Source organism: Tachysurus fulvidraco, chromosome 13, assembly GCF_022655615.1.
Source record: "Tachysurus fulvidraco isolate hzauxx_2018 chromosome 13, HZAU_PFXX_2.0, whole genome shotgun sequence".
NCBI lineage: Eukaryota > Metazoa > Chordata > Actinopteri > Siluriformes > Bagridae > Tachysurus > Tachysurus fulvidraco.
In genome coordinates, this window is record NC_062530.1 from 16,233,619 (window position 1) to 16,261,243 (window position 27,625).

General features: G+C 39.1%; 2 protein-coding genes across 2 annotated transcripts; one reads left to right on the forward strand and one right to left on the reverse strand.

The window, feature by feature from the left end:
- The first annotated feature begins 326 nt into the window (after positions 1–326).
- On the forward strand, positions 327–7,130 carry aagab (alpha and gamma adaptin binding protein). The gene is made up of 10 exons (XM_027161328.2): positions 327–532; positions 1,093–1,283; positions 1,363–1,459; positions 2,149–2,238; positions 3,758–3,841; positions 3,930–4,009; positions 4,606–4,693; positions 4,779–4,883; positions 4,978–5,027; positions 5,128–7,130. The coding sequence occupies exons 1-10, from the start codon at positions 448–450 to the stop codon at positions 5,203–5,205; spliced, it is 948 nt and encodes a 315-aa protein (XP_027017129.1). The 5' UTR covers positions 327–447; the 3' UTR covers positions 5,206–7,130.
- smad3b (SMAD family member 3b) lies at positions 5,847–26,545 on the reverse strand. Its single transcript, XM_027161327.2, has 9 exons — positions 26,198–26,545; positions 15,341–15,534; positions 15,029–15,163; positions 13,219–13,290; positions 13,081–13,131; positions 11,331–11,543; positions 11,068–11,205; positions 10,784–10,928; positions 5,847–9,385 (listed from the first exon to the last, which is right to left on the reverse strand). Exons 1-9 carry the CDS (start codon positions 26,398–26,400, stop codon positions 9,262–9,264), a joined length of 1,275 nt encoding a protein of 424 aa, XP_027017128.1. The 5' UTR covers positions 26,401–26,545; the 3' UTR covers positions 5,847–9,261.
- Positions 26,546–27,625: the final 1,080 nt, after the last annotated feature.

The following is a 27,625-nucleotide window of genomic DNA, read 5'->3' on the forward strand; positions in this document are numbered from 1 at the left end:
TGATTCGTATTTTAATTAGGAAAGCGTTAAGAAAACTATATATTTTATATATTATATATTACGTTGTAATTGTTATTTTAGTATTTGTTGTGTTTCTCATTATATATATATATATATATATATATATATATATATATATATATATATATATATATATATATATATATATATATATATACAACAACAACTGTGGTTAATTTAATATTAAGGAAAGTATAAATTTCCTAATAACTTCTTTGTACTTATATATTTTTATATAAGTACAAATAAGTATATATATTATTATACTTTGTACTTGTATACGTACGTAGTATTTAGTACCTGGACGTAGTGTACGTCATGACGTCTTAACGCGTCAACGCGGAAGTTCTGGTTGGACTTGAGAGGTTCTGAGCCACCGTTAGTCAACACTAATAGTAGCTTATTAGCTGCTAACTCGACTGAAATATGTCCGATGAGGGAGAAACTGCACTACCATGTGTTCTAATAACAAGCTGTGATCCTGGGTTTAAAGAAGAGGAGCTTGTCGTGCGTAAGTAAACATAAACATCCCCGGCTAAGCAGCTTTGCTTGGTGGCTAGCTAGCATCACTGATAGCTTGTATGCTATTTAAATGAAGCTAGCTAGCTTGCATAACTGATTCGGTGAGAAAACACACGTAATAAACAACACTTTAAGTTCACTGCTATGATTCCTTGATGTAAGCCTGCACTGTGTGTCTCCAGACTGAATGTAGAACAAGGTTAAAGTAATGTTTGTAATACTGGTGTCATATAAGAGGACACAATGTTGTTGTAACGTTAGATATGCGTTTTTGTGTGAGCCTTTTAGACACATAGATGTGTTATTCTTGTCCTGCGTTGAAGATGAACACAGTAAACATTTTGACAGTTCATTAAGGCATATGGATTCATTAGGAACCATTTAGAGCTATATGAAGTGCAGCTTAATGGCCAGCAGTAGGCAGTGTTTATCTACTGATTACAGTCTGAGTATCAGTGTCATAAACTACAGATTGTCATATTCTTTGATATTTCTGAAATTGTATGTTCATTTTTAATTAATCCAGGCTTTTTAATTTATTGTTTCTAGAGATCTTGGGTGTATCAGCATTACCAGTACCCACTAAAAAAGAGGATGATGTGGTTTGGCATCCATGGACAATCAACAACAAATACTACACTGCAAATATCAGCCTTTGTGTCGTGCCAAGTCCATTCAGCATGAATTTAGAAGTCGCCAGATCCACGCAGGCTTTTATTGTCTACTTTGACAGTAAAACTGTGAGTGATTGACGCTAATATTCAGTTGTCATTTAACATTTGTGGATTTCTGTACCCTCTGAATCTGTCCACGTTACAGAAAGATGGTCTTACAGCTGTCACGCCGTGGGTTGCACTGGTGGAGGAACTGGCTCCTGAGGTGCTCATCTTGGTGTGTGACCATGTGCGTGAAAACGGTGAGTGCTGTCACTGGTCCCTGATTTTGTCCACATCAGATAGCTGTTCAAGTTTTTAATTAGTTAATTGAAGTGCATAAATATTTTGTAAAAAATTAAATAAAAGTTTAGCTGCTTTCCCAATGATTTACTAAACACTATGCATTTGTGCTATGCACTGTATATTCTCAAGTGTACAACTTTAAAAAGTTGGAATTGTCTCAAATGGATCACATCTATATTATTTGTCACTACCAAGTAGCATAAGTTGTTTTTCAGTCGATTGGAAATGACATTAAACACACTTAATGCAATGCTGCTAGCTTCAGCAGAGTTTTTAAAATACTCTAGCTAGTTTTTTGCCTTTGTTTTTAATTTGGGAATTGTAGTGTCTGTATAGTAAAATATCCATAAATATCAGGACACACAATGAAAATGGGTAAAGTGAATAAATTGCAATGAGTGATATTTGATCTTATCGTTTTGTAGGCTGTTTTTCAGTTTGCGGTCATGCAGATGGTGTCTACTAACTGATTTGGAAACTTGAACACCACTACATCTATTATATCTGGTCATTAGTGGTTTTAGGGGTCCTTGTGCTCCAGACATTAATTGTATAAAATGGTCAATGAGACTAGGAATATCTAGAAAGTGGTGGTTTTATCCATGTTATTTATAGTGCTGCTGGCTTTCTGTGACTGTTGTTGCAGGTGTAAGCAGACAAGAAGCTCAGCAGTGGTGCCTGGCTCATGCATTTGAACTGGTGGAGCTCAGTCCTGAGGAGCTGCCTGATGAGGATGGTGAGACCCATGAAATATGTACATTGTGTACACTATGCATTTATAAATATGTTCTGCCAGGATTTTTTTTTGTAGCAGTAGTAATGGTGGCAAATATGGTTTAAATATAAAGTTTCAGTATTTCATCTGCAAACTAAACAGTCTGTGATATAATTTAGTTGCTGAGATGGAAATTGAGAAATTGTTTAAATGTAATTTAGGAAATATTATTTATCAAAAATATACTGCTTAAATAAATGTACACTGTGTAATTTGTTGAGAATAAAACTGTGTGACAATGGTCACGTGTCACACGTGTGGTGCTTATTGGTGGATTTGGATGCTCTAATACATAACGTCCCAGAGGTGCTCAATTGGATTAAGGTGCAGGGAACGTGAGGGCCAGTTGATGGTATCAATGTCTTTGTCATCCACAAATGCATAGCTTACATACTCTGGCCACATGAGGTCAGGCACTGCCATGCATCAGGAGGTATCCAGGGCACCTAACAGCAATAAGGTTATCATTGGCAAGCATGTGGAGGTCTGTGAGTCCCTTCAAGAATATTCCTGCCCTGACCATCAATGACTCTCAGCCAAACCGGTCATGTTAGATGGTGATGCAGGCAGCATAATGTTCCCCGTGTCAACTCCAGACCCATTTATGTCTGTCACGTGTGCTCAGTGTGAAACTGCTCTCATCCGTGAAGAGAACGGGGCGCCAATGGTGGACCTGCCAATTCTGGTGTTCTCTAGCAAATGTCACTCAAGCTGCACAGTACTGGGCTGTGAGCAGAGGACCCACTAGAGGATGTCGGGCCCTCATGGCATTCTCACGTTTGGTCAGAAACATGCACACCAGTAGGTCTGGAGGTCATTTTGTAAAGCTCTGGGAGTTGTCCTTGCACAAAGGAGCAGATGCCAGTTCTGCTGCTGGGTTGTTGCCGTTCTACAAACCTGTACAGCTTTTCATGTGTAACGGCACTTCTACCGGTATTCCTTCCATGCGCTGGGAGACACCAAAAAACATCTTGCAATTTCATGTATGGACGTGGATCCTTAAGGAGCTGGACAACACGTACAACCTGATCGGCTTGTAGGTACTGCCTCGTGATCCAAGTAGTGACAAGGAGCTTAAAACTAGAAACAGCTCAGTCAGGAAGGATAAGGAGACAGTTGACAGTTGCCTCTCCAATGTAACTGCTGTCACTTTCATTTCCACCAAAGCAGGTGAAACTGATTGACAATAACTGGACAAATTGTTTAAAAAAAAAAGTATAACTCATGGTGTTATTCTGTGATGATTGTCTTCCCTTAATTTTTTTTTAGCAGTTTATTTATATAGAAGCATGGGCTGTATGTCTGTGTAGAGCTTCACATGGTGCTCTGTGATGATAGAAGATAGAATTCCACTAAACAGAATGACAGTCTAGACAGACTTTAACCCATACAGAGCCAGAAACTTGGAGGCAAAAAGCAATTCTGTGAATTCTTTCTGGAGGGAAATTGTTTTGTCATTTGTGTGTCATTTATACTTCAGATGACTTTCCAGAGTCCACAGGAGTAAAGAGGATCATTCAGGCTCTCAATGCTAATGTGTGGTCCAGTGTGGAGATGAAGGATGGTGAGGTTTAGATGGTAATTCAATAATAAATGTAAAAACCTGTACATGACACTTCATGTTAACATCTGATCATGTTTTTGCTTCCTAGAACACAATCAGGGATTTGGTCTGATGAGCAGCTTGGTTGCAGCTCGTCACAACAACCCACGATCTGTAGCAGAAACGCAGGTCAGACTCCTGAATTTTAAACCTCTTAAACAACCAAAAGTTAAAAAAGCTTGTGTGCACTGTGTTATTTGGGACAAGAAACAATTTTTAGTTTTTTAATTTTTTAGAGTCTGGTTCCTCTCAAGGTTCCTTCCTTTACCATTCAAGGGAGTTTTTCCTCCCCACAGTCGCCTGAGTCACCTCAGACTTGCTCATTGGGGATAAATATAAACATATCTAAATATATCTAATATTAATCTTGAATTTTTGTATTATATTTTTGTATATTATTCTTTATATGAACTTTTCTTTTGATGTTTACGTTCTGTAAAGTTACTTTGAGACAATGTCCGTTGTTAAAAGCACCATACAAATAAATATGAATTTGAAAAACATTAAAGTCAATTAAACAAAATAAATTTGCATTATTAGTGTAATATCACGTGTGTGTGTGTGTGTGTGTGTGTGTGTGTGTGTGTGAGACTATTGTTTAGTGATTACAAATTCCACTGTCATGGGTGCTCAGTTAGGGGCTGAGATTTTGCTTAACTTGTAAATATATTGTATGAATATTAATAGAGTAGCATCCATGTGTTTCATGCGGTCATTTGCTTCAGTGCCAGTCAAACCGTGCAGATGAGAACACAGAAGGACAGAAGACAGGAAGCTGTGAGAACAGTACACAGGAAGTGGACTCAATAGTAGGTGAGAGCATGTGCAGTTTATATTACTGAATGAAAGTATCACAGTTACAGAGGAGAGGGATATTTATGGCTTTTTTGTCACGTAGACCCGATGACTGACATGGACATACAGGAGTTGGCCAACCTCACTGCTGGAGATGCAGATGTGGACAACTTTGAGCGTCTCTTTACTAAACTGAAAGAGATGAAAGGTGAAGCAACACTTTTTTTTTTCTTGTTCATTGTTGCTTCACTACCGTTTAAGCTTAGATCACATTTCTCTTTTTTTTTTTTCTTCCGGTATAGACAAAGCGTCTTCAATGCCACATGAGCAAAGGAAGGTGCATGCAGAAAAGGTGAGGTGTGCACATAGATAGATATCCTTCACAACCAACAAAATGATCAAATCTTGAAAAGTGGTAAATTGAATTTGGTGTTGTAATTCTCATCTATTAGGTAGCCAAAGCATTTTGGATGGCAATCGGTGGAGATCAGGACGAGATTGACGGTCTGTCATCAGGGGAGGAGAGCTAAAGCAGAAGTCCTCTCCCCAGCATCAGTCTGTTGCCCATAATCCTCCAGCACTGCCGTGTGATTCGCAGCTTGTCTCCTGGGCACTGGGCTGTGGCATCAAGAAATATGTGGGCATGGTAGACAGGCTCCTCATGATATTCTGGTTATTACTCTCTCCAACACCAGCACCTTTGTCACCGAGTGCACAGCCATTATGGGCTGCTGTCTTTTAAACACTGTAATCTAAGCTGAACGGGAGAGGGTGCGGCAGGCAGACTAAAAACTACACCAGAGAGGACCTCACCAAAATCTTTAAGTCCATCCTTGTGTTGCATTGTTGCCCTAGGAGTGTGTGCATGTGTGTACAAGCTCTTTTTTGGTGTGAGGGCAGAACTTGTCCATAATTTTGTTCAGAATATAAAAGATCAAAATTATGGATAATTCAGTGTGGTTGGTTGGCCATTCAAATAATTGATCTAAATAATCTTGCAATTTTTATAGTCTCAATCTGACCAAGCTTCACTTTTAATAATGAACATTTCTGACATACTATTCATTAAATTGTCTTTGTGTATAAAAATTGATGTCTGAGACATGTGGAATTGAAAATATGTAAAACAAAATCTTTACAATCCCCTCACAAGCTGCACAAACTCCATAAATTCAGTTTAAAATACACATTTTATTACAAATCTTTTGAATAACAAAATTAAGCAATATAATAGCTAAACAGTTAATGTAAGGAAAATCTATGCAGGAACAGTAGTGGAGAAAAAAACACATTTAAAGCAAACGGAAACGAAGCAACATCAGAAAAATATATAGGGGTAATTATTAAGCATTGAAACCATAAGACAGAAACAGAGATTTACATTTGCATCACATAATGAGCATATGTATGGATAAGAACATGATACTACAAAGCGGTATTTCAATTTGAAAAAAAAAAAAAAAAAGAAATCGACAAGAATCATAACCCTACATGGACACTGCTGACACTACAGATCCAGCAGGGTCCTCAGCACTGGATGCACAGTTTAGGGCTCGGTGTTAAGAGAAGATCAAACCACAGGGATCAACAATTCTGTAAATGCAGTTCCTTACGACTTCATTGATGACACAGGCTCATTTTCCATAAATCAGCTGTAAGAGCTTTGAGAGGAATCGAGTGAGCGATATTTCAACATGTGATTGCCTGAGCTATCAGCAGGAGGCAGCTGGGGTCTGCAGTGTACCTGCTCTCAAATCAAGCACAACTGCTGAGCTTTACTGGTAACTCAAGAATTGCAAGACAATGCAATTAATCAAAAAGGATCAAGTCTGTAATTATATAATCATAACCTCATAACTACATACAAGGAAATACACTGTAGGACCTGGCTCAAAAAAAAAAAAACACAATTTCAACCTGTGTTAAAAAAACAAACCAAAAAAAAAAAAAAGTGAGCATCCACTAGGAGCTGCCAGCAGTGTTCTCCTCACACTAACATTCGTTCCAAAAATATCTTTATAGTCTTCAATATACAATAGATCGCCCATTTTCTTTGACACAGTAATAACTGGCAGTGACAAAATTGACTATATATAAATGTGTGCAAGAAGCAGTTTTCTTTCACATGGCCAGATGGACCTGAGTTTGAATTTGCTGTTTGTTTGTTTTTCCTGCCATACAGACTGGTATATTGTGAGTGAATTAACTTCACAAATAACTGCAGTGCACCCATAGGATGTGAAGGTCTATGTATATCTATGTATATCCTGCATGTATTTCTTGGGCTAGTTGTATCTGCTATGCGAGTGAAAAACCTGCAGGTAAGATTGGGACTCTCTCATATCTATATACACAAGTGCAAGGGTAAAAGCAGTAACGGACGATGATCTTGGGTCGGCACACCCACAGGCTGCCTGGGTCTAAAATTCAAGGTTGAGAAATTTGAAAACAAACACACACAAAAAAACCCCTTCCATCTACGATCTATTTATAATCATACTGTTTTTCCTGGTTCTCTGATATTACATATACTGCCTTGAATAGCTGTAGCTGCTGCATGCAATGTTTCTTGATTCATAAAGGCTTTCAGTCACTAAGCACTTTAGTAAAGCTGAGGCTGCACCAAAAAAAAGGAGCAGATCAGGAGAAATAAAAAATAAAAAAATGTCAAGTGACTGTGTCTGTGCTGCTCATTGGGGCCATTCTTATAAGGCTCTGCCATAATATACTGTAAGTGACAGCAAAAATACACCACTGCACTCAGTGTTATGCAGAAATAATTACACTCAAGATCCCCCCCCCATTTGTCACTAACAAATTTCCCAAAATCCAGCATTGAATTAAATGCTTTGTTGCCATTGATAAAGTAATAAAAACAAGTGCTTCATATGGTAATGGTTGTGCTACACTGGACTAAGTACCATAAAAATGCACCATTTTCAGTATTTATGATACAAATTATCATAACCAAAAGCCGTCCGAATGAACATAGTTAATGATATTCATTTGACTGAAACACCATTACTGTATTACATTTGCTGAGTCTGATACACTGAGCCACATGTAACCTTTTCCAGGTAAACTGCACTGCAACTTGCTATGGAGAACAGCTGAGAAAGCTGTAGCTGATCATTTAAATGCAGTATATCAGGCCTGGGCGTGTAACTTTATTTACTTTGAGCTTAATTTTGTATTGATGAAGATCAGAAACTGGCCCCCAGGTGGTCCAGCGGAAGGATCCTTCGCTCTCATTGCCACGGCCCGTGGGCGATTCCCATGGAAGGGCACAAACCAAGACACTGAAGAGTTAAATCTCAGTGCCAGTCCTAAGCCTGGATAAATCTGGGAGGGTTATCAGAACCCTGTGCCAAATCTAATATGTGGTCCACGAGGTCCACTGTGGCAATCCTGAACAGAGGTCAGCCGAAGGGGAAGAAAAATAAATAAATAAATGAAAATTAGAAACTGTTCACATGCTCTGAACATGAACAAAGTGGAACACAGGATCTATGCCCAAGCACGTGCCGACTATTTTGTGGATGCAGTACAACAGTGGATAGTTTTAAACATGATTTACCACACAAGACTCAACTGCAGCTGCAAGACATCTAGCTCTCTAGAGAATATTTGAGAAGCTTCATACCAAATCCCAAGCATGATGCTGGGCACTACAAACACAATTCCTTTGTTGTTTCCCAGCTAGCACAGCAGTAAATTGTAAATGTAAAACCTTTTTCAGGTAATATTTGGGGGGGGGGGGGGGCATCAATTTAGTAGCATCTGAATTACATGGTACCACCTAAATACAGCTCCAAGTCACAACATAAATCTTATGTGCGTGTGTGTAATACATATCAGACATCGCATGTTGTATCAAGATGCATTTTGTCTCATCTTGAAAAGAGATGTCTAGAGTTCTAACCAAAGAAAAAAGAACATTAACCAGGTTAACAGCAGTGAACCATCCTATAAACTGTGCTGAACTGCTCAGTGCATGTTTAATCAATGTGGCATGTGAGCACCAGCACACCATAAGAGCAGTACCCAGCTACTGTTCACTTTCAAACAGCCGACAGCTAGGCTTAAACTCTCACGCACCTAAACGTGTGCACAGCAAACTGCTGGGCCTGAGAGAGATCCACTTTCTAAATTACAGAGTGTTACATAAATCTTGCAGTACGTGATAAGCTGCATGTGATGAATGATAAAAATCTACTTCACCAGTTATTTATCCATATCCACCTTCAATGAATATAAAGTGTTTAAACTCTGTAAGTTCATGTTTTAAGCCAGGCTTAAAAAAAAAAAAAAAAGAAGCCAAAATATATATTTTCTTTGTATGACCAAAACAAATCTACATATCATGCACAGCTATACAAGCCATGCTGTAAAGATATCAATAATAAAAAGTGCTCGAAACTCTGTGTGTGGAAATGACTGGACCGGCAAGCAGTGAAGTGACACTAAAAGGAAAGACTTGAGATCATGTCTGTCTGTCCGTCTCTGCCCAGCCTTCTCGTGTTTTCTCATTCAGTATGCAGGTGGTTGGTGTTTTCCTGGGTGCAAATCCAGTGGTGATGTGCCTCCTATGACACGCTGGAGCAGCGGATGCTCGGTGAGCCCATTTGAGTGAGCACCTTGTCTAGCCATTGCAGGGGGCCGTTTAAGTGTAGTTCTATCCAACAGGGGGTGCTGGTTACAGTCTGGCGCCTACAGATAAAAGGAATCAGATTAAGCAATACAAGCTTTTTATAGCTGCGCAAAATGTTTGATTAAATTAAGGAATAACACAATCTGGAAGTGAATTATTTCTACAATAACAGCACTGACTGAAGCCTGTACAACAGTGATTTGCCGACAATTACAACAGCCACTCACTGGTCTGGTCTGGTCTGGTCTCTCTCTGTCTCTGTCTCGCTCTGTCTCTGTCTCTGTCTCTCTCTGTCTCTGTCTGTCTCTGTCTCTCTCTGCCTCGGTCTCTCTCGATGTTAACAAGACAAAATAAAAACGCAGCTAGTCATAAAGAAAGAAACTTGGAGAGCAGAAACCTGTCAGTCTGAAGACTGTCCTGTGTTGAACTTGGCAGCCTTTTAAAATGCATGGACTTGATGACCGTTACAAAGCATCGACACCTGAGACTCCTTCCATAAATGGTACATAACTGTGTGCTAACAGAAACCTTCACAGCAATAACGATTATGTCTTTTTCTTTGTTAAATCTATTTGTTTACCATAGTGGATGGTTATGTGGAATCCACGTGTAAGCGAATTTTATTAAAAAACAGCAATAAACAAGCCCTTCACAGGAACTTAAGGCAAATTTTGCAAGGTCATGATCAAACTGTTTGTGAATAACAACTACCAGCTTTCTCTCTATCTTAGCCTGAATCTCTGTTAATATCTCCTACGCTCTCGCACCCACCTACTGCATTCCTCCCGTGTAAGTCAAGACTCTCCTGCTGCCTCATTCCCTTAATATACTTAGAAGTTCCCTCAGTGAACCACAATGGCAATTTAAACTTGACTCTTCATCCACATCATTGGTCCACATAAACAGTCTACTTTCCCATTAACAAGCCTCAAATTTATAAAGGAGCTTCAACCTCTGCTGGTTACATGGTGAGAGATAAAAGGAGTAAGACGAAGTTTGTGGTAAAATTAAGGATACTGTAATCAAAGTCTGAGTACTGATTGTGTTAAATGTGAAAAGAGAGAGAGAGAGAGAGAGAGAGAGAGAGAGAGAGAGAGAGAGAGAGAGAGAGAGAGAGAGAGAGAGAGGGAGGGAGAGATTAACATGATTCTTAATGATGAATGGTTTCAATTAAAAGCTCAGTGCTAATCTCCGGCAAAGACCACACGCATTTCGTGAGTCACACCTTACACAATCCCCTCAGCTATAACCTCAGTGACCTCAGCTGGGATGCATTCACAAGAGATTCTTACAAGTCTCTCCTTGTTGTTGAGATCTCTGCTGACCATCAGTACCAAACAAGGGCGAAACGTACAGCCATTATAACCTGATTTTAGACTCCCTTGCAGCTGACAGTCTTTAAAGCCTGTGTTGGTGTGTATGTGTGTGTGTGTGTGTGTGTGTGTGTGTGTGTTTACCTGTATTCTGCTCCCCAGCCTTTGACAAAGCTCATGCGGATTGTGCACATGCGGGTCAACTGGTACACAGCCTCAAATCCCTGATTTACAGACTGAGCCAACAGAGCCGCAAACTCCTGGTTATTGAAGATCTTTAGATTACAGCCTGAAAGGAAAAAGGTAAACACACGCACATGTCTGAGCATGCATGAATGATTCATCAAGGGCATGCACTCGAAAGTGTATGCCATCAATCACAGCTTGCAGACACAAGGCATGCTGTGTGTGTTGTGTGTTTGACTCACCTGGAGGAATCTTACACACGGTGGCAGGGTGCCAGCCATAGCGCTGGTTGCAATTAGGACTCTGGACAAAGATGGCACTGTCACTCAGACACTCTGCAAACACTTCACCGCCTATGTAGTACAGCCGCACTCCCCGACCTTAGCGGAAGAGAAGAGAGGATAACCAAGTATATAAGGATGTAAAAGAGGTTACATCTCACTTTATCTTAGATCACATTTCACAATTCCAAAGTTGCGAAGTGACAAATGGACAGGTGTCCTACCAATATGTCTGCGTGTGAGTTCCACAGCAGTGTTGCGGTTCACATTGGACAGCAAACCCAGACAGAATCTCTCAGCGTTGGACGGATCCGTGAACCCATCCACAGTGAGAGAGGGCTGTGAGGCATGGAATATCTCCCCTACCCGCTGGTTCAGCTCGTAGTATGAGATGGAGCACCAGAACGCTGACTCACAATACGTTACCGGTTGCAGGTCTAAAACACATGTGCACATCAACACAAAATGAGAATAATAATAATAATAATAAAAAAAGAAATAAAATGTAAACCCATGGATATACTTTAAAGTGAATATTTACACACAATGCAATATACTGTAGGTTCTATGAGCAGTGATGTGTAAAGAAATTGGGACAATGGGTCACTGCAGAGGTTGAACAATGCAATGACAGGATATCATCCAATTACCTTGGGCTGTCTCACAACACAGAAGGGACAGAAACAAACACTTCTTTCATATGAGCTTTTCACTTAGAGCAAAGAAGCAAAGCCTTGTAGAGTATGACCTCATGAGCACTGACCTCTCTGAGCTCTTTAACCACCCACCCAATATGCGACATGCACTAATACAGCCTTGTGCAAACCCTTGGCTCACAGTGTTCCACTTTTCTAGAAAACATCCTGTTCTGATGTCATCTTAAACAAGTAACAAAAAACTGAGCAGCAAAACAAACATACTTCTTAGTTACTACGCCATGTTCAAATAAACTGACAGCACAAATGATAGGTCAACTATGACCCAGAAACACTCACTATGAGCTGTGGCTTCCAACCCAAAAGTCAGCTCCTCTGGCTGTGTTCGAGTACACATTACACTATTGTGCATCTGAGGATTGTTACACCAGCTAAATGCAAGTTCCACTGTAAGTCAGGGTGTAAAGTCCTAACTTATACACTGAGAGAAGCTGGTTCAAACCTAACAATGTGTAGAATTTGGGTTGTACTACAGGTAGCTAGGCACATCCTGCCTAGATAATAGATCAAAATCTTACCTTTTCCAGCCAATACGATTAGGCCGTTTTATTTACTGTGTTTTTATTTTTATTACATTATTATTTTTCACACTGTATGTGATAAAAATGGAGTCTAATGGAGTTCTACTTAGGGCATCGTCAGTCTGATTTGTGCTTGTGTATAAACTGGCATAACAAAGTTTTTAAAGTCAGCTTGAGCTAATAAGAATATTCTCTGTCCAGCTTGTTCTCTTAATTGCCAGAATTTTTCGTAATCCTATGCTGTTCCAGGATTAGGCTTTAAACAAGGGTTATTGTTGTAATTATAAATTGTAATAATAAAAAACCATTACTGAAACTACTAGAACATCAGCCTGCCATCAGTGTTCTAATAAACCTCAAAGGGAATCACTGGATTGAGTCAGTTGTTGTTCAGTAACAGTGGCAAGCAATAAGCAATGCAGACGCACAATTCTATCCTCACTAATCATAAACGACCTGGCACACACCGTGGTTGTGGAGATAACAAAACAGATTACACTAGTATTCTGTGGGTGGAAAGAAACTCGAGAGGAATTTAGAAACTTTCTCTACAGGGATGTCAGGCTTGCATTTTTTTAAAGACTTCACCATATTAGAATGAAATGAATCTTCTTAAATGCCTTACCCGATTTAGGGTTTTTAGACAATGTATGCTGCTGTGTTTGAGTGTGTGTGTGTGTGTGTGTGTGTGTGTGTGTGTGTGGTGAAGATAACAAGGAACTGCACACGGTTCTTACCAGGGTTGCTACTTGCAGGGGAAACAGGGTTAGGAGACAAGTTTGGGGAACCTGCAAAAGAAACATGCTATAATGAGTGATATAATACAATAATAAACCTATTCTCATCAGAATGACATATAGAGGAAAACCTCTGACCTGTGTCCATGCTGCGATTCTGCTGATCATTGCTTTCACCGTCTTCACTGAGATACCCTGGAGGGGGCGTTTCTGAAATAAAGGCAAACCGAGTGCATGCTTAAAACCATTATACACATCTAACAACAAATGTCTTCACTATAATAAACCAATTTAAAATTATAAAAAAAATGTAAATACTAATTATTTGGTTCAATAAACAAAATACGCATGCTCAGGATGCAACTGATCTGCTTCTCACTAGGTCTGGGAAAACTCTGTTATTATGGTCCTGGGTATTTGTTTTTCACAGAAAAACAGGATTTCACAGAATTGACATATGAAATGGGATTTGTTTTTCTCAGGCTTTCACATGTGAAATTTGAGGAAAGTGCTTTTGTGAGCTGGACTGATTTCTCAGATGAAAGCGCACAGTGCTCTCTACCTGATCTCAAAACTGTTACTTTGTGCATTCATGTAGGACCGAGTGCACAAAGGCAATACATGTTTAAATCTGTTTTTTCTGTCAGGTTTTCTGACAGTAGCCATTTCAGAAATTCGGTATATAGTGGGGATTTTACTAGCACTGATTAGGATTGTACAATACCAATATATATAGTTCCTCTTTACATGTGAAACATGGTACTTTAATGCAACTGCTGGTTTCCCCACAGTCAAAAATCAGCTTATTCACTGTACAACGATTCTGTCGTTCTTTGAACATCTGTCAATCGTAGGCAACAGACCAGTGTCCAGCACACATTTCTGCAATGTACAATTATCATCGTAATTATAATATTCATTATTCAAGAATTAAACACTTTGCTGATTATAGTAAATTATTGCAAAAATAAAAGATATGAATCAGCTGACAAAGTTTTCTTTGATTTCTCCTTTTATTTTTCTCCATTAAAGCTCATCTTTTTGCACTGCTGCTCCTGCTGTATCATAGGGCAGTGTAACATACTCATAAGAAAGTACTATCTGCCCTCTACTACATACATGAGCTCTTAAACAACTGTAGTTAAAGAAAGTCACGCCAAGTAAAAGGGGATAGAAAGTATGCTATTCCTCCCCGCCAGATAACATGGGTGATGGTGTCAGTCTCTTGATGAAAGTCATATGGAAGCCCACAGAGTCTTGCTTTTAATCTAATTCAAAGAGATATTAAAATACACAATTACTTGCATCACTATTAAAGATGGGTAATGAAGAAATAGGTTATAAAAAGTATTTTTGTTGATAATTAACTTTAAATAATCTGCCACTTAAAAAAATTAAAACAAATAATAACAGAATAATTATTTCACTGACATGTTTTAGCAAATGGTGTTTATTAATTTTCATAACTCACACTTGAATGACTTCTTTACACACATCAATGAATTCCTTTTTTTTTTTTTTTAAATAACTTTTTAGGAAATATTAATAAATGAAGCCCTGTATATATATTTGCTGGGCACGAGACAATTGGGCCATCTGGTAAATTGCATGCCACTGTATTTAATGCTGTTGTTCACTTTTAATATTATTTACAGCACCTTCTCCTGACTAAGACATACAGCTACAATACAAAGTGTTCTGCTGTACTGACCGGCAATTCTACAAGCTAATATTAGGCTACCAGCCACGGACGATTTTGTTTACATGTTACCTAGCAACCCAAGCATCATCTAATTTCAGTTCATCATATTAAGCAGATATGAAAGCAGAATACTCAATTGTGATTGAAGACTGATTTAAGACAAAAGTAAGTAAAGTGTATATGAGGAAACACAGCCTAGAGTGCATGTCTGTGTGATTGTGATTTTTGTCCCCACTGTGCACTCACCGGGGATGTAGTTGATCAGAGGCTCTATGCCTGCAGGAAAGTTGGTGTTCTCGGGGATAGAATGGCTGTAGTCGTCCAGCGGGGGAAACTCGGCAGGGATATCAGTGTGTCGGGGAACCAGCACTGGAGGAAGAACTGCACACACGCACACACACACACACACACACACACACACAAAATCATCAAGGACAGATCAATGCAAGACTAATTATAGCGTTCAGAGCAATTTGATAATGATGATTAAATGTGAAGCTTCAGAGAAAAACTAGTGTGCAAGACTTTGACACACACACACTTCTGCTGGGAGCTCACCTGGCGTCTCCACGCGCTGGTAATGGTAGGGGTTAACGCAAACCTCATCCTTCTTCATGTGAAAAGCAAACTCGCACTGGTCTATAGCACGCAGCTCATGGTGTGACTGCAGGTCTGGCCAGCGCCATAGTCGGCAGTAGATTACATGAGGGAGGCCTTTTCTGTGAGATACCTGCAGACGTCCATCCAGAGACCTAAGAGAGATGAAACACAGTCATTATAAGTAGACTGAAGACTCAGCTTGACCACATACTCATACTGGTGTTTTGAACAATAATTAGCCTTGCACACAGCCAACACAGTAGTTTTAAAATCTAAATAAAAATTGCACCGTATGCAATTTACCCCAAAACAAAGACAAGCTAGTTAAAGTTAGGAGCATGAATAAAGAGGAATTTATGAAGGCATGACTGTGGCCATGGTCCCTAACCTCATCTAATAATGTCTTAGATGAAGTGCATAGTGTTTGCACTGTAGAAATTCTTTGTCTAACATTTTGGTTAAGAGCTGTGGTACTGTTGCCTCGCAAAGCATTCAAAATATGTTCAAGTCCGGATGTGTCTTTATTTCCATGTGCTTAACAACAAACTGACTGAAAGTTGCATTGCACAGAATTTTGTGAAGATTTCCACATCCTGCCTGTCCATAATCCATGCAAGTTCATTATCTGTATGGTAACAATAGCTACTGACAGACATACAGAGTTACAGATCATATCTGTTATTCAGAAGGTAGCAAGATACAGGAACGGGTAGTGTACACTAATAAACATGCTTAAACGTCTACATCAAATTAAAAGAAATTTGTGAAAAGCAGAGTTACAGATCATAACATACATGTAACATACAGAGTTACAGATCATATCTGTTATTCAGTAGGTAGCAAGATACAGGAACGGGTAGTGCACACTAATAAACATGCTTAAACGTCTACATCAAATTAAAAGAAATTCAGGGCAACCTATTTAACCCACTATTAGGCAAATCTAAATTAAAAACAGTCTAGGCAGATAATCCGCTTGTGTTCCGAGGTGCTGGTCCAATGACTTGTCCACCTCATATGATGACATACACAAAAAATACTTAGAATGAACAGGGATTAGATTTTGTTTTAAATGGCTCCTTTGTGAGTCAGTGGTGAGGCACCGTTAAAGCTAAAGCTCACTGCATCAAAGGGTCAGATGTTATTTATGACAGCTGGGGTGTTATATGGCACAAAATACGTGCTCTTGTGTTGTCTTTTGTCTGAAGCTCTGTTCTAAAACATGCTGAACACAAGGATATAAACCTAAGAAACATCACATGGGGAAACGTTAGGAGAGATGGGGGTAAAACATTTTAATCCACTGTAAGCAGTCCTTCATATTGTTTCCAAAGTGATTCTGAACCTTATTTGCTGTGTGAAGCTTACTGCGTAACCCTGACAGCTTGTTACCTCTTTCTTGCAAACTGCTTTGCACATGAAGCTGTGATTTCCTCAGCCTGGATGTTTTTAGGGTTTCTTAACACGTTGCTTTTTTGTTTCACTTTCATGATTTATTGTGAGAAGCTTGCATTGTGAATGCTTCAGCAGTGAGTATCGAATAAAAGTCTTTCCAACTAATGTATCCTCCACACAAAGTCCAGTGTCAAACAAAAAACAAAAAGAAATGAGACCCAACTGAACGATTCAATCAATTTTCAGTTCACGCTGCCTGCGACTCCTTCCTTCACTTCATATCTGATTTGAGCAGAAACTGACAAGGCTGTGCTATACAGAACAGCCAAATAACAGCCTTTATAAAGATTTAACCAGCTTCTGGAAATTTACAAACTTGCCTATTTGAGTATTTGACAAAACAGGCTTTATAAATTTGACTTGTCAATTGTTGCATATTTCAGCTGGGGAAATGAGCAAAATGCCCAGCTCTATAGAGCCCCTACTGCCAAATAAATAACAGGGCAAATTTCTGTGGGTGACACCCTCGCCAGGGATAATGCTGCGGACAATGTGAAAAAAAGCCTCTGACACCACGGCCTTTAACACCACTCACCAAAGCTAACAGATGAAATTTATTTATGATAAATTAAAATCTTCTCAATTAAAATCTTGTCAAATAATAGTAAAACCGAGTCATGGCGTCTGACGTCTTACTTCTTAATGTAATGATATCCGGCAACAGAAGCAGCGAACGGGTCAAATACAAAATATGCAATCATTTCATGATCATTTCTGCTTTTAATGATTTTGTGTCTTTTTCTATTTCCTGACGTGAACATACTCAAAGCTGAAGAGCAGAAGGCTTTATCTCACCCTTCTTTCAGTTAGACAAATTGAGTGGAACAAACAGCTGCTCGCTAAAAGGTCACTTAGTGTGAGAGTGGAGTGCTGCTAGTTTGTCACCAACGACAGGCCCTACAAAAGAGCTCAATTATCTTAATGCATTTCTCACTACAGATCAGGATTTTCTCACTTCTCAAGGGCCTCGGGGATAAGGGGTGTGCATGTGCGTGTGTGAGAAAAGAAGTGGGCGAGTGAGGAGCGTGAGTGAGTGTGTGTGTGTGTGCCTGGTGGGCATATCAAAACCCAAAATTCCCCACACCCAAAATTCAGAGACTTTCATAATCTAAATGTTGCCAAACAAAAAGAGAGTTAAAAACCAGAAAAGCATAGACCATACAGGTTTCTCAATATCAACAAAACTTTTATCGTCCCTTTTTCCGCACAAAAATCATATCAACATTGGTTTTTTGGAAGAATGTGCCTGCCAAAGAACAAATTTGAGTGGGTATGATAACACTCCTGGAAAAGTGTCAGGCTTTTAGCTTGTGTTCTAGCAACTTCAAGCCCCATGGGCCACAACACAAGGTACCACATTACTGTGTAATGAGCTTATTTGGACAAACTTCCACATTTGCTCATACTAAATAAGAACAGTTATTTAAATAATGAACCAGTTTCGCACTTGCTCATTTTCAGCACACCGTTCAGATATAATAAAAGCCCTTGAATCTTGTGAAGTTACTGCAGTGAATTATGTAAGGAATTACGAGCGACAGTCCATGCAATCCTACAAAAATAATACACCCTCAGGGGATGGGGTGGGGGTTCCTTCCTGTGCGTTAGAGCACTTATAACCAAAACGCCTTGCATAAATGTTAAATAAACATTTCATAACAAAAAAATGAGAGACAACTTCAAAGCAAGTACACAAGAACACCAGCCTACAAAAAAAAACACTTCATAGGACAGTTCATAAGACAAGAACTGAAGACACTAAAGATTTGCATTGCTCTCAGTCCATCTACGTATTTTAAGGCACACAATTCATTCACCATGAAAAGGAACACAAAGAGCTGTTGACTAGCCCGTCTACGAGAATGTGGACTAAAAGAGAAGGCCAGCGGCCTCTATTGTGTAAGACAAAGGCCAAGTCTCAGGTCTTCGAGTCACTCAGCAGTCTACAATTCATTTTCTGTTCGGAGTGGTGCAGGCTCAGTAACCCCCAGCCTGCCCCGCCACACAGCACACCCCCACTCAGCTCAAAGTCAAAACCAAGAGCATCAACCCTGCCTCCTTGTCTACCAACTCACAGCTTCACCTACAGCTCTGACCTGATGAAACTGTTTAAGTGCTCCACAAATGCACCTATTTTTTTTAAAAAAAACGTTTAATGAAGTAAAGCCTACCAACTGCATAGGTCACTTTTTCAGACAAGTCACTGTTGGGACCAACAGCAAGCCTAAGTAGATACATACATAAATAGCTGGATGCCACTGTGGTTAATAAGGCCAGAACTGAAAGCTTGTAGAGAAAAAAAATTGGGAAGTGTATGTTTGACCAGTAACCTCACTGCTCTCCGCAGCCAATGAAGTTTCTATCCACAGCTTAACAAGTCACACTTCCTCATCTGTGCTGTGGTGCTCAAATTCACTAACCACTGACCATGCACGCTTCTGTCGTCCAAAACAGTGGAAGAGCTGCTGGAAGTTTAAATAAGGCATCAAGAGGAAAAACAGTGCCTAAGAGGCGCCTGGAGGATGCCTGACCTCAGTAAACTCAGAGCAGCCGGTCATTTCCTGGTCTTTCACAGCCACCTTACAGCAAGTAGCCATTCTTCTCTCTCCGACTTGCACATACACAGCATGAGATTCTGCCATGCTGCATGTCTGTTGTTGCAGATGCACTACTGTTCATGGGTTGTACCCTCTTTCTCTTGTACCCTCCCTAAACCCCAGCTCACAGGCTAAACCACGAAGCAAACAGTGACCCACGCCCTCCCCAGGGCCCACGCCGCATTCCTGGCCTCTGAGCAACCATGCCACACAGCACGCAAACACAAAGTTTGGTGGAGTGTAAAACTGCACGTGTGTGTGTGTGTGTGTGTGTGTGTGTGTGTGTGTGTGTGTGTGTGTGTGTGTGTGTGTTGCTAACAAGTTAGATGTCCACCCACTGCCTGCATTCTTGAAGAGATTCATACTTTCTTTTCAAATACGTGCTGAAAAAGTTACTTTGAAATATTAAATAAAGCAATCATTTTAAACTGCTGAGTAGGAATATAAAAGGCTACTGTGCTGCTATTGGTTTACAATTTAAAACCTTATTTTAAACAGTCTTCAGCCACAATCTGAAGTTGAACTTGGCTATTTTGCTTCCAGTAGTTTCTGGGTCAGCTTTGCCATGAGTTTAGCTTCATCCAAATGTGTGCATTTTATGAGTGATAGCTTTGGTCTTGGATTGCTTTGCTGGGGACAAAAAATTAATTCAAATATTAAACTATTAGTTCAGTTTTGAAAAGTGCCTGTGATTTTCCTGCTTGTATCCCAACACTAAGTTCCAAAAGTAAACACCCACATTCACATAGCACACAAAGGAGCATGATGGTGTCTGGGGCACTTACTGAGCAGTTAGTTAATAAGCATCAAGTGCAGTTTGTAAGCAAGCAACTGTTGCGTTCCACTAGATGCAGAACTTACCTTAGCAGGATGTGTGGTCAAAACCGTTACAAAGCCATAATATTACATTTACGAAGTGAAGAAAAACAGTCATAAAAAATTAAACATATATAACTCTGCAAATAAGGCTGCTTCTATAAATTGTGTAGATAGTAACAGGATAACTGTTGTGATGTCCATCAGTTCCTATACAACCTATACAAATCTTAATTTGGATGCATTATATAATTACTTCTTCGTTCAAAGGCGTGACTATTTTATCTTTTAAGACTTGGGGGAATTTTAAAATTGACACAATGATTCAACGTTGATTATCAGGCCGACTTCACTGAACAATAATTCACTAAGTGACATGGAAACATACTTATGTTTATTTGCAGGGTTTCAGCATTGCTTACCTTGTTAACAGGTACTAGTAGTACTAATAATCATGATTAAAAAAAACCTAAAAGAATTTTTGCAATTTAAGCTACAGCTGGACTGCTTTTAGTATTTATTCTTCTGTATCTACGTACAGTACATGACATGACATGCGTACATGACACGTTACACATGTTTGCAGTTTTCTCTGTTCTATGTGCCTCCAGTTCCAAGTCCTTCATAACAGCCCAACTAATTAAATATAAACATTTGTTCCCAACTAATTTTATTGTCCAATTTAGCACTTTTGTTGATTAGCTGTTGCAGCCATATAGACAAGAACACAAGAAGTCAGCACACTTCTCTCACACTCACATAAATATGTGACTTTAGGCACCAAGATGTCTCAGTGAGCTCAATTTAATAACGCAGCATGAGTCAGTATTGGGGATTCCCAGTAAGCTTTCTCTACCTACTTTCTCACCCTTTCTTTAGCCTAAACAGTCTGTCTGCCCTCTGACTAAGCAATACACACACTGCATGGTGGACAAGTGTGGACCACTTGGATTTGAGGAGATTGAGGTGCAGATGTACATCTCTTACAAATCTTTAACAAATACAAATGTGTGTCGTCAACCACCACCACCCACACACACACAATAAGAAGCTTATCTGAGCTCTAAGATGTGCTTCAATTTCAATGAAATGCTATAAAATACAAATTCAAATCTAAATGTATTATACTACAGAATTTGGGAAACTGTTATTGTAGATTGAAGCAATTCCTTCTCTTGTTTGTTGTGATTGTATTTGTGTGAGTGTGGTGTTTTTGTATTGAATCGCCACCCATGCATCATTTTATGACTGTAATATAACCCCGTAATACCATTCTTTGTTAAGACAAAGCTGAAGAGTAGGTTTCTAAAGAGATTGAACCGAATGGCCTTTATGTGCCATCCATTCCAATAAATCCTACTTAGATTCATGAAGCTTGTACATGGTTATAAAACAAGTCTGATCATAAATCACATGCGTCGTTAAATCGTGCAGTACAGAGTTACGAAACAAGCAGGTGGAGTGCCAGTTTGTTTACCACTGATAAACACTCCCTGCCAACTGAGAAAAAAAAAACACAGATAATGGTTCTAGTGAAAATGGAATATCAACAAACGATGAACAACTGCACAGAAATTTACTAATACAGTAATGAAATACATGTACTGCTGTATTCTATTGGCCTTTTTACACCTGGTCACTTCTTGTGATTTCTCTGATCTGATTTGTTAAAACTGTTTCATTTACATTAGGCCACATAAATGCGTTTGGCGAATCAGATATCAATCCAATATTTCTACTCCTGCCCAAAATGCAAATATATTTTACCTCATTTCCGGGGTAATTGAAATGGAACACACTTTGGTGTATATACTTAAATATACTTTTGTTTCTATATGTTATTTGTTTCTGAGTAAGTCACTTGCGAGATTCATTTACACCTGTCCAGTTTCATCTGAAATGCGTCCCAGACCACCTCCTGAAGTGGTTTGAACGATCGGATTTATGTCCGTCTCAAAAACGTTTCAGAGGGCATTTAGACCTGGTCTTTTTACGATCGGATAGCTATCGGATCACAGAAAACGCATGAAGTGACCAGGTGTAAAAAGCCCCTCTGTCTGTTTCTGAACCACATTACTATATTCAATAATACTATATTAATAAATACAAAAGGCATTGCCACGTAGCAGCTTGACAAAAATATATGACAACTAAAAGAACATTTTCCTACATTCCATCATCATCATCTCAATCAGACCCTTAATGAAAATATATAAAATGCATTCATATGACCCATTTAGTGCATCTTAGGAGATGAGCCAAGGTAAAACAAGGCTCTTGTAATGATCTGAGATCTAGACCTGGTGTAATTTTACAGTGGAAATGATTATGGGTCAGTACAACAAACAGAATGAAATTGCTTAAACCTGGACTGTAGCAACTAACCAACAAAACCAGTCAAATGTTTATGATAAGTAACTTAGACCAATAGCCCAGATTTGTGTCAGGCTGTTCATTCATATGTTTTCATGGCCTAACATCTGATATTATTCTAAAAAGATCAGGCTCTACAGTGACCTGCATGTGCAAAGGAACAACGTGTAATGTAACATGTTGAAGCGTGATGTAGTAAGGAGGGATCATAACTCAGCCGCAAATACATCTTTTCAGCTGAATCCTAGCAGTTTATGTCTTCAAACATAAAGTATATATTATATGTGCCTTCTAATTTTCAACATCACCCCAAATGTTTTTGAAGCCCATTACTATCCTACCATTAAAATACTGTATTTTTCCTCCTAAAAGCATGAATTTGGACTTGAATTGCCAATAAACTCAAATAGATTCTGTTGTACCTGTTCAGACAGAGGTTAACAGATTTTGGTACCACATATGAAAGTGGCCCAGATCAGAACTGTAAATGTCAAATGCATCATTTTGTGTTTTTTTCCCTGCTTTTCTGTTTACACTGCCATGCAAGCAACAAATCTGTGTCATATTTAAAGAAACGCTTTTGCCTGCTGTGTGAACGTAGCCTGAGAGACATTTGCTGGAAATGATGGAGCATGTGATTTGACAGTGAAACTATGCTTCTGGCCTCATGTCATACATTTTCATGTGAGTAATATTTAAAATTGCAATCATTCATTTTTGGGAATGTGAGAAAGCCAGTGGCCACAAAATCCTGACAGCAAACCCAGGTCAGTCTGTCCATAAAACCGCATCATGTGATTGTAGAGTGTAAGTAACAAGCTTTAACTGGACAACAGTCCATGGGAGTGGAGGCAATCAAGATTTATATTCTTATATTATATAATATATATAACTAAAAAAACAAAAATGATAGCCGCTATGATGATTTTTTTGTTCTAACATGTCTGGCCATCTCGTATGGTCCGAAATTCTTCGAAATATTTGCTAATTGTTAAGGCAATGGCTAAAATTTACAAACTTCCGTCTTTTTAATTGCGTTGCGAGATCATTCAACAATCTAAGAAGTAGTCAAAAATATACAGTTCAGTTATCCTATAAAGAAGCAATGTACAGACATTCCCATCCAACAGCTGTGAAATGGCAAAGCCATCTGAAATTCTGATCCCTCATCTTATATTAGTCCTCTAATCTAAAACCTAAATGTCTACACACACACACACACACAAAAAAAAAGATACCAGCTTTGCTGTCCAATACTTTTGAAGGGGACTGTAGCAGAGATGGACAAATCACTTATCACAAGGCCTGAAACAAGCAGACTTATGTTCTGTCTGCAGGTTTTTTTAATTATTCATTTCAACAAAAGAAACAAACAATCTTACTGACTTCTACAAAACTTGGCATATGGTATGCATGTTTAAACGTACCACACTTCATGGTGCTGTGACAAACCTCACTGCTGCAACTTCTACGATGTGCTATACATGCAGGCAAAACTTTGTGGTGATAATTTACTAATTAAGTAGCCCGCATGCTATTGATGTTCAAGGAACAGGAACATGCAGATATAATACTGATGAAACTCTGTTAAATATAAAGTCTAGCAGAAAGTGTTCCTATAATTTTCCTGCTAGCACATATGGTCACCGCATGGTTTTAAACAAAGACACCTGCCAGAATAAGCTTTCATCCCAAAGCCAATATTTTTTGCTGACTTTTTGCTGAGGAAGCATACCTGAATATATTCATAGTTGAGTGGTTCATCAAAGCGCTGTTCATTTTATTCCATCCATTGACACATGACTGACAGCATGTTGGAGTTCTTGACTGATTTACAGAACAACCAGTTATTTGTTGAATTGTGTGCTTTTGTGTAATTTGTAAACCAAAGTTTATCAAGAGATCTGTTTTTCAGCTGTGGAGAATTTCTCACTTCCACTTTAACCCACGCTTGGTGATTTTAACTATATCAGCGATGAGATACAGAGTTCCGTGGATGCCGTCACCAGGTATCACTCTCACTCACTCATTCATTTTCTACCGCTTATCCGATCACCGGGTATCATCGGAGTTTATTGTTGTATGTGCTTTTCACGTTCTCTATCAGTCTGACATGGCACGAAATCCAGCACTGAACATCTTAGAGAGTAAAACACCCCCAGAAAATGTTTGTCCTACAACCAAAAACTTGCACATATTCAAAAAAACATAAATACATAAAATAAAAAAATTAATGGTATACAGGAAGAAATAAAAACGGACCAATTAAAATCTGTCCCAAATTCCAGCTTCTACTGAAGAGCCAAACCCATCCCATGGCCATAACATACTGCATATAGGTTCTAGACATCATTAGAACACATATATTTACAATACTTTGAGCCATATTGTGCAGTAGTGTAAAAGGTACCTGTATAAAACCCTAAAATAAAGCAGAAACTATTCAACACCTCCAGGAAGTTCACCAAGCCTCCACCAGTACATTCAACCTGAAATCATTCTCACAACACATTCCTTTTAAAACTGCAGAACATAATAGAGCTGCAGGGATTTGAGGTGAACCATTTTGGATATTGTTAGATAGCTAAGTTATTTGTCATTACACATGATTTGGCTTGTTTTAGTATTAGAGTTGCACATTCACACACTCATCTAGCGTGAAGGGTCGGAACACAGAGCTCCTGTTCCAGTTAAACATGTTGCATAACAGCTGCTAAGCTGAAAGTGCTGTGGGGGATGAGTTGATTAAAACCTTTCAGATAACCAAGCTAGCCATTTTCATTACCTAATGCCCTTAAAACACACACACACGCACACACTGAGAGAGAGAGAGAGAGAGAGAGAGAGAGAGAGAGAGAGAGAGAGAGAGAGAGAGAAAGTGAGAGACAGAGAGTGTGAGAGACAGATAGACAGAGAGGGAGGGAGAGAGAGAGAGTGTGTGTGTGTGTGTGTGTGAGAGAGAGAGAGAGAGCTAATAGAAGTTAGACTGTTAGTCGTGTAGCAAAAAAAATCAAGCTAAAGTAAGTCAGAGTCGTGTCCTAGCAACCAAGTCAGCTGTTTTTCTATTAACTTCAAACGACAGGAGTTTTTGTAAAGCATTCAAATTAACCAGGTTAGACAAACCATGCTAAAATTAGCCGACGCAGGCTTATCATCATCTTCTACTTTGTAGCTTAACACGTACTGCTGCTTATACCACGTTTACTACGCAGTAAGATCAGTTATGAACAGTTCACTAAATATACACGTACAACACGGAGATGTTTTATAAACTCTGCTAGTGTTATTTACTTTGGAGAAAGGTCACAGATCACTAGCTAAGTAACCTGCCCACTTTGATATAAACCATGTGAAACTTGAACATAATATCACTTTACACATTAACTACGGTGTACGTGTAATTGGTGGTAGTGTTGATAAACGGATATATAAGGATATATAAGGGCTTATACGGGTCTATAAAGGTTACCATAGAAACCAGTACTATATTAGCTAGCTGGCAGACTTGCTACATTGCTAGGTTACAAGTTAGCAAAACAAAACTCGGCTCGTGCAGTCGTGAGTAAATAAATACCTCGGTATGGTTATACACTTGGTGTTTATATTCTGGGTAGTAATGGCCTTTTCCAGTTCGTCAAGTTGCCCCGTCTTCTTGAGCTTTTTCACGAGACTCTTCACCGCCTTTTCACACCATTTCTCTTCTTGTCCGTTCTGCTCTCCTTTTTTCCATCCAAGCAGCTTCTTCACAATCGGAGGTGTGAACGGCAGTATAGACATGTTCGTAATCCAGTGAGATTTCACCAAAATATCCGCCGAATATCAGTTAATGAAACTTTAGTTCCTGCAACAGACATTTAGCCGACGGCTACAACACCAACTCTGTAGAGCACCGAGCACAGAACACAGTAATGTCGCCTCGCCCCGCCCCTATAGACTCGTGCACAGACCGTGGCTCTGTCCCAAATGCCTTCATATTAGAAATCGAGTGTACTACATAAGACAAAAGGACTGACCCTATTCCACCCTACGTAGCGCAGTTATATCCCAAGTAAGCATCCATTTGTGATTCAGCCCACGGTTTAAAGATTTAGGCCGGTTAACTCGTACGCAGCACATCCTGACTTAAGTGTTTCGTTTCCTTTTGGGGTATTTATGTGAAGAAATGTATATTAGAATTTCTCATTTAGTTTTAAGGTCATTTATAAGAGCAAATAATTACACGTTTGAAAGAGTATAGAGTTTATATATTTATATCTACATATATTATTCCTTGAAAACCCTCCCACATGTTTTAAACCACATCTAATCATTTACTATGGAATATTGGTTATGCTTTGTAAAAGGCATACACTGCTAAAATTTCATATTCATATTGAAAGGTATTAAATGGGGTATAAAGTAAGACGTTGTTGGTTTGATCCCACGTCCACCAGGCCACCAATGTTGGGCCCCTGAGCAAGGCCCTTAACCCTTATTTGCTCAGTTGTATAAAAAAAAAATGATAATGTAAGTCTCTCTGGATAATGGCGACTGCCAAATGCTGGGAATGTCAATGTCAAATGACGTGTCCGTGTGTCCAGCAGTCAGGGAGAAATAGGGAGGGGTGGTGGCAGCAGTGGCCCGCAGTCGTCTCAAATGCAGGCCTGTTTCTGCATGTCCTTCCCATGCAAACACTCAGGGATCTAATGAATCTGTACAAGAGAAGGCTGTCCTTTCAAAATAGCTAGAAGATGGACGGGCTGCACGGATTACAAGTGGTTGTTATTACAAATGTGAAGGGTGGTAGGGGGTAGGGGGGTTTCCCTGTGAGTTTTGTGTTTATTGTTTTGAATGTCATCACTATCACAAGTATGAAAGTGCAGACAGTAAATATGATGATCCAAGCATTTCTAAGTCACTGTGCATTCAACTTCAGTAAAAACACCTTTTTAATATAAATGATATTTTGGAAAAATAAAACTTCATATCATGCAATTTGAAGTAATAAATTAAAAAGAAAGAA

Excerpts from the sequence above, each read along its gene's own strand:
- aagab (XM_027161328.2), top strand. The coding sequence starts at position 448 with ATGTCCGATGAGGGAGAAACTGCACTACCATGTGTTCTAATAACAAGC. Across the intron at positions 1,284-1,362 it reads TCTACTTTGACAGTAAAACT|AAAGATGGTCTTACAGCTGT; the intron begins GTGAGTGATTGA and ends TCCACGTTACAG. Across the intron at positions 4,694-4,778 it reads GGAAGTGGACTCAATAGTAG|ACCCGATGACTGACATGGAC; the intron begins GTGAGAGCATGT and ends TTTGTCACGTAG.
- smad3b (XM_027161327.2), bottom strand. The coding sequence starts at position 26,400 with ATGTCTATACTGCCGTTCACACCTCCGATTGTGAAGAAGCTGCTTGGA. Across the intron at positions 15,164-15,340 it reads CCAGCGCGTGGAGACGCCAG|TTCTTCCTCCAGTGCTGGTT; the intron begins GTGAGCTCCCAG and ends GCGTGTGTGCAG. Across the intron at positions 10,929-11,067 it reads CGTGTGTAAGATTCCTCCAG|GCTGTAATCTAAAGATCTTC; the intron begins GTGAGTCAAACA and ends TTTTCCTTTCAG.